The following is a 19,659-nucleotide window of genomic DNA, read 5'->3' on the forward strand; positions in this document are numbered from 1 at the left end:
ACTTAAATAGTAATAAATTAAATATAAATTAATAAATTAAAACTTAACATTACCTATTATTAAGCCTATGGAAATCAGACTGTCATTTGGTTCCTTGATTTTAGGATAAGATCCCTGACTAATGACAAATAAACTGCATTATATTGGATGTTCTATACTAGGAGTAATTGAACAGGAGAAATGTTTTTTTCAGGGATAAAAAAGATATTGAATACACAAAAGTAACCAACCCATCTTTTAGGAATAAGTTAGCATATTACATAATTATTTGTAGTTAAAATGCAGTAGGAGGGATGTAAATTACTTGCTATAAAGTAATTATTTTTGAGCAGAGGACCTGAATGCTGAATTTTCAGCCTGTCTGATAGGTAAACAGATGGGGGAGAAAGACTTAAAAATTAGAGGGTTTTGTAACTGCTCAGAAATAAGAAAATAATCCTGGTCTTTCTTTAGCTGTTACTGAAGGACCTGTGTATACCTCATTTAAATAGCTCCTGAAAAGAATGTGATGTTTAAGTAATACTGTAATTTCATGTACACAGTGAAATCCCAATAAAGATTTAGTGCCTTATGTTTTTATTAGTAAATATTTGCTTAGGCTGTGCAATAATTTCTCTCATTCTTAGGGTATTTTCTATTACTCCTAAGCTAGGGGATGCCACAAGTTTCACATTTGCATATTAAATTGTCGGGTTCTGTAGCTGCTTTGTGTAGCTTAATGTGATGCTTGTCTTGTCTTGGAATTACCTGAGGTAACGTTTGTGTGTTTGGATGGCATGCACATGTTGTTTATGATTCCTCAAACAGGTACAGAGCTTTGTTTTTTTGAGGGTTTATTGCTTCCTAGATAATTCCTGTGTGGACTCTTAAGCTTAGAAATATAGGTACCAAAAAGATGCCTTTTGTTACTGATATGAAGAGTGAGGTAACGAGGATGGCCCTTTTGCTGCTAAACTTCTTTCTCATAATCCCAAAGCTAGTAATTTCCCACATCTTTCTGATGGATAGCGGCAAGGAGAACAATTCCGTTCCAAACATTCCCTGTTTTCTAGGAATGCCAATGGAGGGCGTGGTCCTAGTTGGAGTGAGGCTGGTCACTGCTGTTGTGTGGATTGTCCTTGTGATGGAGCTGTGTCCATCACACCGGGCAGGGTCTGCTCTCACCTCCTGTGTTAGCACAGCTCTGGCAAATTATCCCATATTTGTGTCGTGTGTTCTCCTCATCCGCATTCAGTGTGTTTTCCAAAACTGGACCAAGAACTTTGGGCTTGGCTGCTTTAGGTGCTGCAGCCACTATATCAGCCTTTATCTCTGTTATCTCGTGTGCAGTTTTGTCTGTGTTTAAGAGCCCATTATAAAAGGGTTCAAGTGTGTAACTAAAATGCACGTAATTATTCAAGGTTTATCAGTTGAACAGTAGCACTTTGGATCACAGCTTGACAGGACTGAGCATGTATAATGGTTTTTTGCACCTTCACTTGAATTCAAAACAGAAATTGCAAGGGAGTTGGAGTAGTTCGGTTTATTTATTGAAAAAAACAGACCTTTTTGACAGAATTGCCTGAGACTTCTAGAATGAAAATAATTTCGAAGCCAGAATTTCTATTATAACCTCAGTGAGTGTAAAATGTTACCTTTCTTTGACAGTATAACTGTTGCTTAATATTTGTCAATTCCTCTCGTGTTGTCATATCCCAGGGACAGAATTAGAAAAGTTGTTTTCCTGAGTTAACATGCCTTAAATAAACAATATTTTGTTCTTACTTAACGATGACTTATCAAATGGCCTCAATGTCTTTAAAGCTGGCTTCAGTCGTGCTGGGGGATCTGGAGGAGCGACCAGGGAAATTCCAGGATTGCTTGACAGGGGCACCGTGTGGGATAGGAACTGCATAGGCAATGTCCTGGAAGAGGCCATGAACTGCTTTGCCGAGATGCAGAGGCAGACAGAGGAGAAATTCCGCATGTGGATAGAAAAGCTAACCCGTCTTGACACGGACGAAGAGAGCAAGCAACAACTGGAGCCCAGGGAACCCAAAATTCAACTAGTTGGCCAAAGAATCCCCCCTACCACGCAGTCAGGGGCTTTCATACAGATGCCTGATAGCCAAGTACTTCCTCAGCAGTCGTTTAATTCTTACGTGGGCTATCAGAATGTCGATGCTACTCTCGAGTTTCCAGCGACTTTTAATAACAATTTTCCACCTATCTTTCCAGAGAATGGGAATATTGCAGAGCCTGATCTGAATCAATCATAAACTTAAGGGAGGGGGAGGGGAAGAGAGAAAAAAAGAAAATCAAATCTTTGCAATCTCGATGTTATTTTTGGATTATGCTGAAAAATGAGGTTTGCTTTTTCTCTTTGTATATGTTTGTTTTGTTTTCTCTTCTGGGTTTTACTGCCATGGTATCGTTTGGTTATTTCTAATTTATAGAGAATATACGTAGCTTAAAAAAAAAAATCACAGTATACCCACATGCATGTGCCAGCACACACATATAAACACCTTTAAAGGTGTTGGGGAGGGGAACCACCCTAAGCTTTCATCACCAAACTTGGGAAAATATGACTTAGAATCCTTGTTTAGATACCCCAAAAGCAGTAGAGCTATGTTTGCTATAATAGGAGCATTCAGGGTATTCATCCAGATGCCCTTTTTTGCATGTTAAAACATTTATATAAGGAAATAAGTTTTATATTTAAGGAGGTAAAGTACCTTAGAGACCCAGACTAGACACAGACCCATGACATTTCCTTAACTCTGCTTACTCACAAGTTTTGCAGCTTGAACACGTCACACATTAGCTTTTTCTTCTTCCTTTTTAGGCAGAAGCAGTAAATAAGCTTACCTTAAATATTTAGAGATATATATATATATAACTGTGCACAATAGATTTTTACTTTTTTTTCGTCTCCCATTTAATAGTTCATTTTCTGTCCAGAGTTGTTTTTTTATCAATGTCACTGCAGTGTTGCACATGGCATGCTTATGGATGCAGCTGTCTTAAACTGTGTGCACAAATAGGCACATGTATATATATATATTTATATATATGTGTGTGTGTGTGTGTGTTTGGTTTGGGTGGAAGTCATCTCCACTAATTCCAGGTGTCCAGTTTGCTGTTCCCTGGGTCTCCTTCTGAGTCAGTGGGAAGAGATAAGCCCCTGCTGAGGACATCTCCCAGCAGTGCCTTTCTCTGCCATTAGTTGTCCAAACCTCCCTTATCAGCAGTTTATAAGAGATAACTTTTGGCTGAATTGGGGTGGGATGAGTCACGCCCAACCTGTGCACACAAAGCACTGCTGCTTCCCTCCTGTATATACGGACAAACCACATCCTTCATGCTGGAATAAAAATAGTCCTGTCTGCCCCAAGATAAGCACCAGTCAGGGGATGGATTGGTTCTTGGCACAGGAATTTGAAGGGAGGCTTGACAGCCAGATAAGTAAACACCATGGTGGTCTGAAGGGCTGCTGGTCTGGGTCAGACTGAACCACGCTTGAATGCCACTGAAATCATTATTTACTTGTGATGGGGAATGCCAGAGCATTAGTTTCATTTAAATAATACAAGAATTTGCTGTTGTGTGGATTTTTAAATTTTTTTTTAATACTAATAGTTATCCTGAATAGGCAGGCTTGAAACTGTGATGTTTAAAGTAGGATTAATTTAAAGTGTATGCTAGAAGTCTCTATTTAATTCTTACTTACTATTGTTACAGGGATTTTTTTGGTCACCTCTGCATTAAGGCCTTTCTTCATGGGAAGTAACTTCTCTGTAGCTACCAAAAAAATGTATATTTATCATCAGGTAGAACTTGATAAAAGTTTTGAATGCAAATGCAAATCAAAATTCTTACAGTGGAAATTGAAGGTGTGCACAGACATAGTTTAAGTAAAGAGAACGCTGTAGGTCTCCTTTAGCTGTGTTACTTTGCTTTTTAAAACACAGTCACTTTTTTACTAGTTATTTTAGTGTAATTTGTTTTCTTCCTGCTGGAAGTAACCACAGTATCTTCTGTGGATCTGGCTTTTTTTTTACCTCCCCTCCCTGAAGTCAGTGGGAGTTTTTCCATCAATTTATGTGGCGGTTTGGATCAAACCTGTAACAGGAACTCAAGAAATGCTTTTTGTTATCAGCATGATACTCACACTGGTGTTTTAACATTATTGTTGCCATAGACTTTTTTTTTTTTAAGGTATGTGATGCCTTCATTAAAAAAAATTAGGTTAGAGAGCTGTGTTATTTTCAGAGTAACTGTTTGAAAGACTATGCAGGAGATAATTTTTAAGTACTGGGATAAAGTTCTTTTCAGATCACCTTCATGCATAATTTTTATACAAAGATTTTGATATGAACTTGTTAGAAAACTCTCTCGTCTGAAATTGTGTGCATTTCAGGTAAAAGTTAAACGAGTTGTTCTGTGTTTGATTGCAATTTGATCAACTTGTCCTCATCTGTTTAAAATACAGGATCCTTCAGGGAAGAGTATTTGCTGATACAAAAAAAAAAATCACCAAAATGGATCCTTCTGGTGTTCATAGATTTGATACCTATACATATATATATATATTTAAATACCTTTATGATGACAGTAAGAGCAGCATATTTTAAAGCATGACAACTTTATAAATCTTCCCTGCATGCAGAAGCAGCTTTTTGCAGTGACTGGTTTCTTTTAATGTGTATGTCTGTAAGCATGCCCTTAACCTTTTTTTTGTAAAATAATATATAGAGAGCAATTAGGTATTTCAGAACAAATTGTGTAAGGAGTTCAGCTGAACTTATTTATCTCTCAGACTGAAACACCTTTACATGTGGATCTCATAAATGGATAATAACTTCATTAGGGATGTAGCCAGTGAAATTTCTGCCAATCTTTAATGTGTTGGTCAGGTAGTCTTTAAAAAATAAAAAAATTAAAAAAAAAAGAAAAATACTGAAATAATTCAGTGTATTAATAGATAAAAATATGGATTTGTTTACTGCAGGCAACAAATTAAAACCTTTTATTTTTATCCATCACTGTTAGTTATTTTCAATGCAAGCAGCTGTGAACATGAGAAAACAAGCAGAGGATGACAGAAGTTGAGCATACAGACCTTGAAGCTGTACTCTTTCTAGGATAAAATTATCTCAAGGCACCCAGAAGACTGAGAGAATAATTTATGTGAGGCATAATTTTAACTTAGTTTCCCCACAAAAGCTACCTAGTGTTAAAAACACCAGTGGTTGTAAATGGTAAATATTCTTTGGTCACTCTTTCCACTTGGCTCAAAACTGGAGCTGAATCTTCAGCTTTGTCGTAAATCCTCTCCTTTGAAATGAAGAGTGTTTGTTGATCCACATGGCTGGATATCTGCTCCACGAGCTGGGTTTCCATGCGAGGAATTATGTTTGGCCTGAAACTGAGAGGGGAACCCCTCCTTTCTGCTGTTCAGGTGTAGTGTAACCTACCTGATGAAGGACTTGGCAGCCTGTGCCATTAAACAGGAGCATCTCTCTTCTACCTTTGTGTTCTGAATCTGAGAGATTCAGAAATGATGAGTCTCTGTTTTAAGTGTGTGTGGCAGCCTTTGGCATCTCTTTGAGAAAACAGATTCCCAATATAGAGTTTCAGATTTTTTTTTTATTTTTTCCCCTCCTGGGAATATTTCTACTCTATTACACGGCTGCTGTTAAGTTTGTCGTGATTTCCATTACAAGCTCTTATTTCCAAAGGGCTTTGACTAGAAACTTTCAGGGAGTTAAAATTTCTTCAGCTGAAATTTTGACAAAGACTTTAATCTTACCCATTCCGTGTTTCGTGAGAGCTGTCTGACTTATTTAAGACTATTTTAGGATTATCAGAAGGAAACTCTTCTACTTTCCCAGAGTTGCATTTTGAATGTGTGTTTATGCTCACCTCTCATCAAATTACTTCAAAACCACCACATTTGACAAGTAGAGGAAAAATCAGTAGGAGTTTTGCACAGACGTGGAGAACCACAGATGATAATTTAGAGTTTCCCTAATTGCCCTGGGTTTTATACTTCAGAATGGTGTAAAGAAGCATTCTAGTTCCTTTAAGGAATTTTACTTACGGTTTGAAAAAGTCACATGCATCGAGTCAGATCAGCTGGTGTAGATGGTGTAGACTGGTGTAATTCCAGGGATGATGGTGCCAGTTTAAGCCTGCCTGGCCTGTTCACAGAATCCCAGAATGGTCTGGGTTGGAAAGGACCTTAAAGCTCATCCAGTCCAACCCCCCTGCCATGGGCAGGGACACCTTCCACTATCCCAGGTTGCTCCAAGCCCCATCCAGTCTGGCCTTGGACACTTCCAGGGATGGGGCAGCCACAGCTTCTTTGGTCCAAGTTCCTATATTGTCATTGTAAACATTGAATTACATGTTTTCAACGTGGGGGCTGTTTCAGCAAGGGAGCAGTGGAATACCTGTATGACCCCAGAGCTGGAATTTAGCAGCAGGTAAAGGAAACAAGTCTTTATATAAATGCTCAGTTTAAATTCTACTAAATGTCAAACTGACATGGCAGTAAATAAAAATTTAAAGGGTTTCTTCCTAGAATTGGTCCCTTTTTAGGAGGCCTTAGATGTCCAGGGGCTTCAGTGTGCAGTGGTTTTGCAGCCTTGGCTGCAAGTTCTTCCACAGGCAGTTCGTGCCGCTTCCCTCCACTCCAGTGGGGTTTGGTATGGAAGGTCTTCAGGAACTTCCACCCTTCACACACTGATTTTTCTGAGGATTTGGGGTTTTGCTTCAGATAAAACATGTGAATGGTCAGGTTTTATTTAGAAAAAAATTAACATACAACGTAAACCAAGTTCAAGTTAAGGCAGTGAAACTTTTTTCAGTTTTTCTATTGCAAAAATAACTGAGCAGAGAGAAACAAAAAGGCAAAATGTAAAACCTTCAGTGTCATTTTTAACAGTATTAGGACAAAATAATTCAGGCAGAAATACACATCTCTATTTTTTTAAGTTCAGTGTCTTTTAGTGTTTGTGCAGAATTGTTAGGTTATTTTATCTGAGCTGCTAGAGTTGAGACTGGAAAACTAATCTTCAATAAAATGGGATTACATTTGGCAGTTATGTTACAAATTGAAACGTATTTATTATCACTGGTTTCTCTTATTAATATATTTTATCTCTTCCTGTATCCACATACTGTAAAACTCTTTTTAAAATAATATTTCAAGGGCATTAAGAAATTAAATCCTAACCCCATTGATACTAGTAGAGGTTTTCTGCTGGTTTTAATGGTTTTAATTTCATCTCATTAAAAATTGAATTTGCTCTGCAGTTTTTGGCCAGAGAATCCTTCAGCTGACCTTAAGGGGAGTCTGTGCCTGATGAGGGTGTGTAATTCAGGCCAGTTGAGTAGATGTTTTTAAAGTAATCAGGGTCTGCAGTGTGGCTGCTGCAGTTACACGTGGCGGCGTTGGAACAAACGCGCTGCGTGATCTGTGCTGTAGAAGCCAAGACATTTGGGCTGATTGACAGAGATGGGCAGTTACCTTGCAAAACACGGAGCTGGAAACCGGTTCTTTCTCAGAAATTTTACTGGTCTCATGGTGTTGGATCAGCAAAACGAAGGCACATGGAAAACAGGCTTATTAAGTTAGGAGGGGTTTTCAAGCGCAGGCTGATGGAGCAGGGGATTATTCTGGACCACCAAAAAGCTGTGTCAGTCCTTCCAAGGGAAGGCGCAGTTTGTCCTCGCAAAAATGTGATGTTTTCTGGAGGGGATGTGTGTTTGCTGCCTTTTCCTAATGTAAGCTGTGTTTACACGGGGATTTGTTTATTTATTTATTTTGTTTTACCTGCCATGGGTGTGTAAGGGTGGGATGGTTTCCAAAACCCTCCTGAGACACTCTTGCAAGTGAAACTGGGGAAATTGATCTGGCTAATATATCTGTTACCATAATTAATGTGTTGTTAGGCAGCATCACAGAAAATAAATCCTATATGGGGATATAAAGTGGATGCCACTTCCCAGTGTTTTGAATCCACAGCCATATTCCATGTGCCTTTGCTTAACGCACAATGAAAAATTCTTTATTATCTCTATTTATAATTTGGTAAAAAGAATCTGAGATATTTTCCATCTAGTCATCAAAAAGCCTGAAAGAATGAATGTTGTTCAGCAAGACTTGAATTTTTGAGGTCTCTTTTCATGTGGTGCATTAAAAATTGCGCAGTCTGAGAACAGATAATAATTTGATCATGTTGTTTTGATTTTATTTTATTATCATGGTTAAAAAAAACCTAAACACAAAAGCTTTACTGTACGAAATGAAGGAAAATGTGAGGAAAGTGGATTCACTGATAAAGTTCACTTTATAATTTTAGAGAGAATGTTGTTACACTACTATTGATTTTATTGTATTTACAATGTATTATTTGCTTAACCTTGTAAATTTAGAAATGTAACTACTGTAACCTGGAATAAATAAATAAATAAATATAAATAGCAATGAAGTGGTTCATGTTGTTAAACAACATAAAAAACCAGAGATGATCTGCCCCCATCCCCCTCTGTGAATTGTTGTAGGGTCAAGCTAGTTTGTGCCATTTGAACTTCACATACTTTTGAAATGGCAGCTCTGGGTCATGTTTTAATTAATACCATGTTTGTATTGCTTATCTAAAACAAAAAACCCCTGTCACTTAATAGTCTTTTGTATCAATACTTTCTGTTTGGATCAGTTACTGATGTGTCTACTACTGTAAAGCTATTTTGACAAGTCACTTAAGATAAATCTTTTAGGTTTTGGCACACAGAATATGATTATTTCTATTACAGTGATGATCAGCTGATCTTAAAATTTATAAGGGTATTAAAGTCCACTCTGTGTTTTGTGTAATCTTGCAGTAAATGGGGTTATCTCTTAAATTTAGGCACCAGTTGTAAATGAGGGCATTCTTAGGTATTTTATTATCTTAAAATGTCTCAGTGTTCTCATTTGTTATGTAGAAATAAACGCAATTTAGAGTACTGAGACTGAGACCATCAGTGCCCACATTCACAGCAAAGTTGTTGAGGTGAGGCTTGCAATTACCTCTTGTGTAGCCTTTTTAGCAGTTGCACCTTTAGCAAAAGCATTCCTAAGCACTATTTTTATACTCCCCAAAAAATCCACCACTTAAAAGTAGCTCAGTAATTGGAGGGGAGTGTTGTTTTCAGCAAAGCCCAGCTCCTCTGCCTGTTAGCCTTGAGCAAGCTGCAGATCTCTGCCTGCCTCAGTTTCCCCCGTGGGCGAATGGAGGTTAATAACCACCTTGGAGCTCTTCCAGGTCCACTAATGGGAAGCTTTTTGTAAGAACAAGGTGCTGTAATTATTGCTTCTGTTATAACTGTGCCTGTTCTGTGCGTCTTAAAGCTTGGGGTGATACTCACACCTAAATATGGCTCCATGTCTCTCCCTTGCAGGAGTCACTGATGACTCCAGAGGGCAATTCAGACCACAGAAATTAGGCTTTTAATTTCAAAACTGTTTTAACCGGGATAGTCCTCTGGAGATTTCAGTCTTTTTCCACTACTTGTGGAGGAAACATAGCAAAGTTTAAATCCTGTTCCTAAGGCAGAAGTTCATCTTGCCAAACTTGAGCACTGTAAAAGTGAGGTGTCTTGGGTAAGGCGGTGCCTAAGCTCTCTCTGTTTGCTGGGGAAGCAGGGGAGATGGAGATGGTCCAGGCTGCAATTTCCAGGATGAGAATACCTGGCTGAACTTCTTCTCTCTGGCTGCGGCGGGAGGGAGTTTAGGTGATGAGCTCAGCACTGCATGACTAAATAAGAAAGCTAAAGAGAAATAATGGCTTATAACCACAGAATGGTTTGGGTTGGAAGGGACCTTACAGCTCATCTTGTTCCAACCCCCCTGCCATGGGCAGGGACACCTTCCACGAGACCAGGTTGCTCCAAGCCCTGTCCATCCTGGCCTTGGACGCTTCCAGGGATGGGGCAGCCACAGCTTCTCTGGGCAACCTGGGACAGGGCCTGACCACCCTCACAGGGAAGAATTTCTTCCCAATATCCCATCTAACCCTGCCCTGTAGCAGTGGGAAGCCATTCCCCCTTGCCCTGTCCCTCCAGTCCCTTGTCCCCAGTCCCTCTCCAGCTCTCCTGGAGCCCCTTTAGGCACTGGAAGGGGCTCTCAGGTCTCTCTGGAGCCTTTTCTTCTCCAGGTGAACCCCCTCAGCTCTCCCAGCCTGGCTCCACAGATTTCAAGGACTAAATTCCCCATTCAGGTTCTGCCAGCTAATACCTTGTGTTTCCTGTGCAGTTGATACTAAGGCTGAAACTTTATGGTTGATTCCTCCCTTTTTGCTTGTGCTGCCATTGCAATGAAGTAAAGGGTGACAGGAGTGTGGATCTTACAAGGTTGTTTAGATTGCTGAGTGCTGAGATGTGGCTCTCTGGGAAAAGCATGGGAGCAGGTAGCAGATGAGAAATTATTGAAGTTTCTCTGTTGCAAGCTTAAAATGAAAGCTGATATGTGCAGACATGGATTTTTGTGCATGTGAATTCTGGTTCAGTTGTTCTGAGCGAAATTAGTTTTGATGAGCTGTGTAAATTGAGGGAGAATTGGACACTTGGAAATGCTGTCCCCATGATGACCTCTCCCTCTGAATTCTTTAAAAATAAAGAAAAAGAGCAGACTTTCCCTCCCCCTGTTAGCATTAAATGTCAACAGCTGTATTTTGCTGCTGGTACTTATTAACTTTCAGCCTTGCCTTTTTCAAGCATTTATTGCTTTAGAAATGAATTAATGCTTGTCACCAGGGAAATGTATGTCTTCCAGCTATCTTGGGTTCTCAAAAGATGCAGTTTTTCTTGAGTAGATTGTTTAAATTACTGACCAGGGAACCTCCTAATTGTTCTACATTAAGTTTTGGTTTTGGCATGGTTTGTCTTGATGTCTGTTTTTTAATCTGTTGAAATCCTGTTACAGAGAGTAATTATTTGGAGTGTCTCTTTTGTAAAGAAAAGATGATGAATTACACCGTTGGTTGTAGTTAATCCTTTTACTTTTTCAACCTGAAACCATTTTTTCACTTTATTTCCTAGCTGAAGCCAGTTGTCCTTATTTTTTGCTACCACACATTCACTTTGCATCACATCATTGGAGGATCACCTAGTTGGTTAGGCAAGTATTGTTTATTTCCACATTTAGCCACTCCTGTCCCATCCATGTAGCACTCAAAAAAGAAACAGGCTTTTGGAAACAGAGGATTTTAGAAGATATATTTTTTATATGCTTTCACTGCATCTTTCATCTGGTCGTAGTTGTCTGCAACTTATTTTATTGCGGGTTTTTTTTGTTTGTTTGTTTTTTGTTTAAACACATGTAAGCATTTATGGCTTATTTCTTCTTTTATAAATGTTGGGAATCCCAGGATTTGTTGCAGCATCATGGCCATTATCTTGGCTTTGTAGGTAATTTACTAGTGATAGATATGGATAAACCTAGAGTCGAGTGCCTTTCATTTCCAAATCTGGTCCTGAAAGGCAAGGCTGAGAAAAGCAAAAAGTAGATCTCTGCTGTGACTGCTTCGTAAATAGGCAGCTTGGTTGGTTTTTTTTCCCCACAGACTGTTAAATTGGTGGCTATTATGCTGACAAATATAATTGCAGTATGTAAATCATATTGAAAATATTTTTGTCTGTTTGATGTATACTGAATTTAAGCTAAGTTATAAGGTGTGCTGTTTGGAAGTGTGGAAGATACAAGAGTGGAGCTACAGATAACAAGTTTATGCTTGTATTTCCTACTGATGAAGACTTTCACACAAGTTATTTCTATGGGTAGGTGATGAGAATATCACTCTGCATGTATATACATTTATTATACATTTTTGCATGATTATACATGTAGGAGTGGTACAATTTTGACTTGAGACTATTCGTGCCTTTTGTCTAAATACAAATTTTACTCGTTTAGGCATGTCCTATCTAAAAATCAAATTTTGCTTCTGCTTTTCGGAGATCTGAGTGAGAAGCGGGAGAAACAAAGGCCTGAAGGAACAGTCCAGAGCTCCTGAAATTTTAGATAACCCACTGAAAAAAAAAATGGTCAAACAGTCAATATTGTACTTGACCCTCGTATCTTCTGCACTCGACTGTTTATTTTTATAGCTCACATTATATATGTTCACGCTGAACTCTGATGATAAGACTGAAGGAAAACATGCCTCTCATGGCTCAGTCCGGTCGTAACTTCTGCACGTAATTTAATCATCAGCTGTCACAAATAATTAACTGAACATCAGCCAGCTTAATTCTGAACTCGGTACTCCATTATTTTGTAATTGCCTTTTAAAAAGACAAAGATTGCCTTTCAGTTAATTATCAGGGCTTCTGTTCCAGTCATGATCATCAGCGTTTCACGTTGCGAACAGTTTGGTCTTTAAATACATTGGCATTTAACTACTCATTTATTTTTTGTCGGGTCTGTTTTTAAGTTTGTAATGTAACATCGTTTCATGGAATTGTTGTTTTGGAGGCAGGTCTGATCAGAAATATTTTGTGAATTTCTTTGTGCCTCGCTGCCAAACTGATCTTTAGTACGACTTAAGCAATATGTCGCTCTTTAATGAAATGTGCTGCTAACCACAAAATAGGCTTTTCCTGAAGATAGTGAGTTGAATTATAGTTCAGGCACCAAGCTACTAAAACACCCCCTTCCCCAAAAAAACCCCAAAACTAAAAAAACCTCGGAGGAACAGCTTTTCAGAGAATTAAATTTGAGATTTTTATTTCACCGTGTTCTTTCTGTCTTCAGCAGCCACTTAATTCTCCTAAAAGAAACCAATTTTTTTTCCTGAGAAGGCTTTTCATTTTATCCTTTGTGATTTTTAAAGACTTCTTCAGTTGCTTTGTAACTCTGAAGGTCGTGTCTTCCTGAACACATTAGTAGTTTATGATTATTGTGTAATTATCCCTTACAAGTTACACCCTCCATGTATCACACAAAAAATCCTGCAGGCACTCAACTTCCAGAACCTCCTGGGGGCTAAAGAATTGCAGCAGCAAAGTTGCTGAGCTTTGGCCCAGCCTCTGTTTCTGTTTCATCCTTGTTTTTGTGGATGAAGCCTTGGCCCAAAGAAAGTTTTGATCCTCTCATTTGGACATGGGGAACTCCAGGCACTCTCATCCACTCTGAGTCAATAAGCTGTAGCTGGGGCAAGGCATTTGAGCTAAAACACCCACATCCTTCCAGAATTGCATTATTTATCCATTCTCTCTGCTTTCACATTAATCTTTGTCTTGAATTTGCCTGTTTTTTTTCTGAGCCTCTTCTGTTTCTAGCATGCTTTCCAATTATAAGTGATTTTCATTCATCACAAAGAATTTAGTCGGTGCTAACAAAATAGATCAAAAAAGTAGCTTTTTGTTATTCCTCAAGAACAGATTTCAGAGTCACGTAAGCAATTTTATCTCCCTCTTTCCTCCTTCATTGTGGTGGCCAGAAATGCATATGATAATCCTATTGAATGAAAAGCATATTTGTCACTGTACATATATTTTTGTTTCTTGTTATTCTTGATCTTAAAAAGAAAATCCAACAAAACAAAACACCAAAAAAAATTGCAATTTTAAAAAATTCCCCTGCCCTTGACAGGTAAATGTTATGAAAGGAAAGTTGCCTAATATTAAATTTATTATCACTGGATCAGTTATATGAAAACATTAGTTTTATTCAATCAGCCCTAATAGAACAATGTAACCTGTCACTTGACTTTTGTAAAATTCTCTAGATAAATACCTTGTCTGCCAAATTTAATGTCCTGTAACTTATTATTTTTTTATTTTAAACTGGAGGTTTTATCCTTTAAAGATTGTAAATGTAACGTTGTCAGATATGGAGATGTTTATGGGTTAATGTAAAAGACAGTACACAAATAACTGATACTTTGATAAACGTGTTTCTCTTACACTTGTGTTCTCTGTGCGTGCAAAAGTTAAAATGTCTCTGTAATCTCAGACTATGTTCATTAACTGAAGTTTAATAATTCATATAATTCATGGCTATCAACTATAAGAGCTCCACATAGGATGTTGCATTAATCCTTAAACAAATTATTTGTACGTTCAGAGGCGCCTTTCACATTTCTAACCCGTGTTGCTTTTCTCTCCTGCAGATGGACCCCCCATTGTGGCTCACTATGATATATCAGACACAAACTCGGACCCAGAAGTGGTAAATGTGGACAATCTCTTGGCGGCTGCAGTAGTTCAAGAGCACAATAATTCTTTAGGAGATCAAGAGTCGGGATCTGCCTGGAGAACCAGAGGGCTGCTGGATGAAATGAGTGCTGACACAGGTTTGTTTAAATTCTCTCCCTCTGACATTTGTTCCAGCATCGCAGTTGGTGTCTCTCCCTTTCTTTCTCTCAGTATTTTTGTAGTTTATGCAGCTGTGAAAGCTCCCTGTGTGGATTTTGTGAGAAGGCAGGGCAGGTGCTTATTAAAAAGGTGTGGCGTTTATTCCAAAATAAAACTGACAAAAATTGACAAAGATTCCTGCAGCGTATTTTTGACACTAATTTTCTTAATTATTTTTTTCTCCTCCTTTTCCCTCTAAGTACTACAGGGAACTTAGGTGTGGGGTTTTGTTGTTGGGAGTTTTTTTAAAGGAAAGTGAACTAAACTTGTTCCTGAACGATTGATTGTGATGGGCGCCATGCCACCAGCCAGTCAACTGGTTGTAATCTCACTTTGCATTTTGGAATTGTCTGTGTATGTCTTTTATTTATGTTTATCTCTTTATATCTTTAAAATACGAGCATTAATTGTTCCCATATTCCGTCTGCACTTCCAACATCCCTTAGAAAACTGGACAGCCCAACATCAGGTAAAGATGAAGGGTGAAAAGATGCTGGTAGGTGGGCTTAGCATCTAGAGACAGCAAAGAAATTCCCTTCAGGAAAGCAACAGCAGAAGTACTGTGGAAGAATTCAGGAAGTTCATGTCGCTCATAAAAATTGCTCAGCTTCACTTAAGTGCTCGTAACTCTTCACTAACAAAAGAGTTAAACAACAACATGAAACATTGCTGTGCTTTGGATGCCACCAGGAAATGTTTCCTGTCGACTTCATCCCCACAGCCTGGTGTGCCAACACACTGCCTTCCTTTCCACTTGGTATTTTAATACCCACCTCAGGATTTTTAGCTTCATAAGACACAGTTCTTTCCTGCTGTGGTGGAGCACAGCAGGTTTGTGTTCTATGCTGTGTTTTCCAAATGTGTCCTGCCACAGGGCACCCACGCTGGGAGTGTCGTGGTAGCTCTGAGATACTTTTCACTGTCTGGTAAGGCTTAAAGAAATACAAATATGTGGCTTTTTAAAAGAGATATTCCAGCACTGTGGAGTTGACAAGTCCATAATTTAAATATGAGAATCCATGTGCATTATTTTCACTGTTGCCCCTGGCTGGATGTTGTTCCAGCCTTTTTGAAGCTCACCTACGTTTTCCAAGCTCGTTGGTATTTTTTGCAGGATAGCAGCTGGCTGGCAGCTACATGTCCACTAACAAGCCCCATCCTTCATCAAGTGATTTTTAAAACAATTAGAACAGCTGACATCACCTGAATTATATAGCACTAATGGATTGGTACTGCAAAGGAGCGTAAGGAAATAAAAAGTAATGTTTCTTACCCAGCTTTCTTCCACTTTCCACCTAAGATGCTGCAGTGCTGGTACAAATTTTTCTTCCTTCCTCCACCTGTATCCGAGGGGACTTGCAAGGTAGAGGCTGTTAAAAGAAAACTAGAAAACTTCAAGAGACTTCTTCATCCCTGGCCCTGTGGGAACATGTTCATATGGATTTGGTCCTGGTGCCTTGGCCGTGTCAGCAGCTGAGAGGATGAATCTCTTTTTCCTCCTGCACACACCTTGTCCCAGAGCCCTGCAGCCTCTGTACACATCTGACTGCACCTTCGTCAGTCCTGCCCTTTTCCTGCCCTGTCTAGGGTTGCACACTGGGAAAGCAGAATTTTCAAATCTTGCACCTTGTTCACAAATTTAATCTTCAGCCAGCATCTAGTTTAGCAGACATGAAAGAATGTGTTCCCATGGGAAAACAACAACAACATAAGCTCTGTCTCAGTGAAAAATCTTACTCTGCTATCACATCTTTGTGCATGGGCAAATATTTGGGGCTGTTTTGCAAGCCCTGGTGTTGTAGGGCAAACAAGGCATCACTTCGGGCATCATCACAACATTTGTGCAAAGAAATTAACAGCGTGGGCATGTTATAAGGCATGAAATTTGTATGGCCAGAGGCTGTAAATCTGTCTGTGTGCTGCAATCCTGATTTATATCAGCTAATCTTGCAGTATTTACTCTGCTAATCATGGTTTCACTACTGCTGATTATCTTTTTGTTGTCTGAACTTTAAATTATGGTAATATATGAAAGCTCTTTTGGGACTACAATTTTATACCTCTGGGGATTCTTCTTGGGGCTGTTTAAGAGCTGCTCTGCTTTACCCCTCTGTCAGAAATTAGCCTGTTTATAAAAAGGTGCAGAAGGGTGGCATGGCATTAATACAAGATACTACAGCCATCCAGTTCCATCTCCTGCCATGGGCAGGGACACCTTCCACTAGCCCAGGTTGCTCCAAGCCCTGCCCAACCTGGCCTTGGACACTTCCAGGGATGAGGCAGCCACAGCTTTTCCTGGAAACCTGTGCCAGGGCCTCACCACCCTCACAGGAAAGAATTTCTTCCCAATATCTTATCTAACCCTGCCCTCTGACAGTTTGGAGGCACCAGCACGTGAATCAAAGTCTCTGAGCACTCCCATTTCATGTTTCACTGTCTGCCCAGCCACTTCTATTAGAGAAATACCCATGACCCATTTTTGGGCTTTCTGACAGTCAGTGATATTTGCCAAGAAACTTTCAGCTGAACTGTAATGTTAGGAAAAGTCTGCCTGGGCTATTAATTCATTTTAAGTTCAGCTGACAAACATTTTTTGTCTTGTGACGTGGAAATTACCCCCTCAGGCACCTGGCAGCACATGGGTTTCCTTCCCTTGCTAATACTGATCAGATGTTGCACCAGGGGTCTTGGCTTTCCAAAAGCTGAACATACAGCATCTCTGCCCCTACAAGAAAGGTGGAGAGAGACTATTTACAGGAGCATGGAGTGACAGGACAGTAGGGAGTGGCTTCCCACTGCCACAGGGCAGGGTTAGATGGGATACTGGGAAGGAATTCTTGGCTGTGAGGGTGGTGAACCCCTGGCACAGGTTGTCCAAAGAAGCTGTGGCTGCCCCTGGATCCCTGGAAGTGTTCAAGGCCAGGTTGGACAGGGCTTGGAGCAGCCTGGGATAGTGGAAGGTGTCCCTGCCCATGGCAGGGAGGTAGAATGAGTTGAGCTTTAATGTCCCTTCCAAGCCAAACCATTCTGTGATTCTATTTGCATCTTTTCCAAGTGCTTAAAGCAGTCATTAGAAGGTTTCCCTGGCACTTGTTTCAAGTTTAATTTCTTCTCTCTTTGTCCCCTTGATCTGCCTGGAGGTATAATCAGTTCTGCATGTTCGCACACCTTTGAAATCCTGCGGATTGTTATTGCTTCCTCCTCCTCTCATCTTCCGAGGATGTGTCCACTCAAACTAGATACACATAAAATATTCACCTCCTCTCAAATTGCCTGCTCGACAAATGATTGTTCCCCTGTGTAATACAGCTGAGCAAGTGGTTTCTAAGAAGTTGGTAGTGTCACTTACTTCAGGGCTGCCCAGCACCCCCCAGGCTAATGATGGGCAGTAGAATTAATTGTCTTCTCTTTTTCCTAAAAAAAAAAAGACAGGAGTAGAAGTTAAATCTTTTCCTTAATTGATTTTTAAAAAATCTATTTCCTGTGGAAGAAATAATAATTTTGTCTGCTTTGTGTTTTCCATGCAAGTTTTGTTTAATATGACTCAACACAGCTTCACTAATTGGGGTGCAGAACCTTCTTTGGGGTCCTTGGCAGGAAAGACAAAAACCTGCCACACTTGCTGTATTTAGAGAGGGTTTGTTGTTTGACAGACTGATGAACTGGATAGCATGGAGGAACTGTAATTAAAAAAGCCCTGTAGTATATTGGACTTACGAAAACCAGATTTTTTTTCAAGTATTTTTAATAATGTTAGAGCAGATGTGTGAAGCAGCACAGCCAGAAACTGATGGGTTTGCTGTGTTTTTTCATTGACCAGCTTCCCCTAGTTTTCTATTTAAAGAAAATAAATTAATTTTCTTTCATGTGTGTGATGTTTCTGTCCAGCATATAGGCTGTGTTTGCCACAGAGTCATTGAGTTTGGTTAGATTGTTTTGTATTTTTAAGTTAAAAGGATTTAAGCACAGTTTAACTCTTAGTATTGTTGCAAAAAATTGCATCTGGAAATTCTAATTGCATCAGGAACAGTCGGTCTTTGTTCACATTTGTATCATAACACCATCACTAGAGCTGTTGACACTGGTTAAATTTAGTGTATCAGGTGATACACAACTGGAAGTTGAATGATTTGGTCTAATAAGATTTTCCAATCTCAGTGTTTCAGTCCCTTTTTTGTTTGTTTGTCTCTTTATTTTTGTTGTTAGGTTGAGAAACTCCTTTTCCAATGGCTTCTGAGTTGTGTAAGCTGTTAAACATAGTCTGTATTTCCATTTTCCCCATCCATAGGTCGTTTGGATCCAGGCTTCCTTACAGGTGACAAAACCTCTTCTGGTAATGCCCAGGCCAATGAAGAAATTAATATTGCCTCTTCTGATAGCGAAGTAGAGATTGTTGGAGTTCAGGAACATGCCAGGTATGAATTGTTTTTTCTTGCTCTAGTAGTTATTTCAATGCCCCAAAAGTATCAAACATTGCAATTGTTTCTTCTGCTCTGCTGGTCACGGTGGTGTCAGAATGTGTTTCTCTTTAGAACGTGACCAACTTGATAAGTATTCACATTAAACTTTGATATCTTGATATCTTTGATGCTTGATAATGTTTGATATCAAACATTAACTGGCTAAAGGTTTGTAGTATTTAAACACCAAATATTGAGAGACCAAATGTACATACATCAGGAATTCAGAGTTTAAAGGAATATGTGAACATGCAAAAAATATTTATGTGGGTTCTTGTTTCCTTTCAAAATATGAAGTCTTTTATCAGCTTCCACTTAGCTTAATTAATCAGTAGTTGTAAAAATAATACGAATTTTTCAATGCCTAGTGTCATAAGATAGCCCCTCTAGATTAAAAATTGGATCATTATGAATCTTGCTTTTATTTCAAGATACAAGAGAGTTCAAATCCCAAAAGCAGATGAGGGTAAGGGTGCCAGAGATTCCTCTCAAGCTCAGATAAAAACCTGTCCAGCTGGGCTCCAGCTGTTATTCCTGATTGGCAGTTTTTGCCCTTGCTCTTCGTCTTTAGTCTATGATCTTTCCTTGGCTTCAGATATTATGAAGTAGCTGAACACTACTGGCCTGTTCATATAATGTGGAGTGTGAATTTGGTGGAATAAAAGCAAGTTACAACAGTATACAAACTAACTGCTGCCTGGTGGGTGCTTGGAGACAGAGGAGGGGCATGAGGGACAAGGAACAGCGCTGGGACAAGGAACAGAGCTCTTCCTTGATGTCCCTTCACTGCATCTTCCTTGAGGAAAGAAGA

The 19,659-nt window shown here is 39.3% G+C and overlaps 1 protein-coding gene across 4 annotated transcripts in view; it reads left to right on the plus strand.

The window, feature by feature from the left end:
• The window catches only part of CUNH18orf25 (chromosome unknown C18orf25 homolog), a 46,931-nt gene that overhangs the window by 21,144 nt on the left and 6,128 nt on the right, over positions 1 to 19,659 (plus strand). For 3 of the 4 annotated variants that reach the window (XM_027671632.1, XM_027671633.1, XM_027671634.1), the window contains 2 exons: positions 14,145 to 14,327; positions 18,677 to 18,803. In XM_027671632.1, coding sequence (XP_027527433.1) covers positions 14,145 to 14,327; positions 18,677 to 18,803 — 310 coding nt within the window. Of the gene's footprint in view, positions 1 to 1,803; positions 4,938 to 14,144; positions 14,328 to 18,676; positions 18,804 to 19,659 lie in introns of those variants that run through there. The other variant, XM_027671635.1, reaches the window with a different exon arrangement.

Source organism: Neopelma chrysocephalum, unplaced genomic scaffold, assembly GCF_003984885.1.
Source record: "Neopelma chrysocephalum unplaced genomic scaffold, ASM398488v2 Primary Assembly neopelma1_97116, whole genome shotgun sequence".
Taxonomy (NCBI): domain Eukaryota; kingdom Metazoa; phylum Chordata; class Aves; order Passeriformes; family Pipridae; genus Neopelma; species Neopelma chrysocephalum.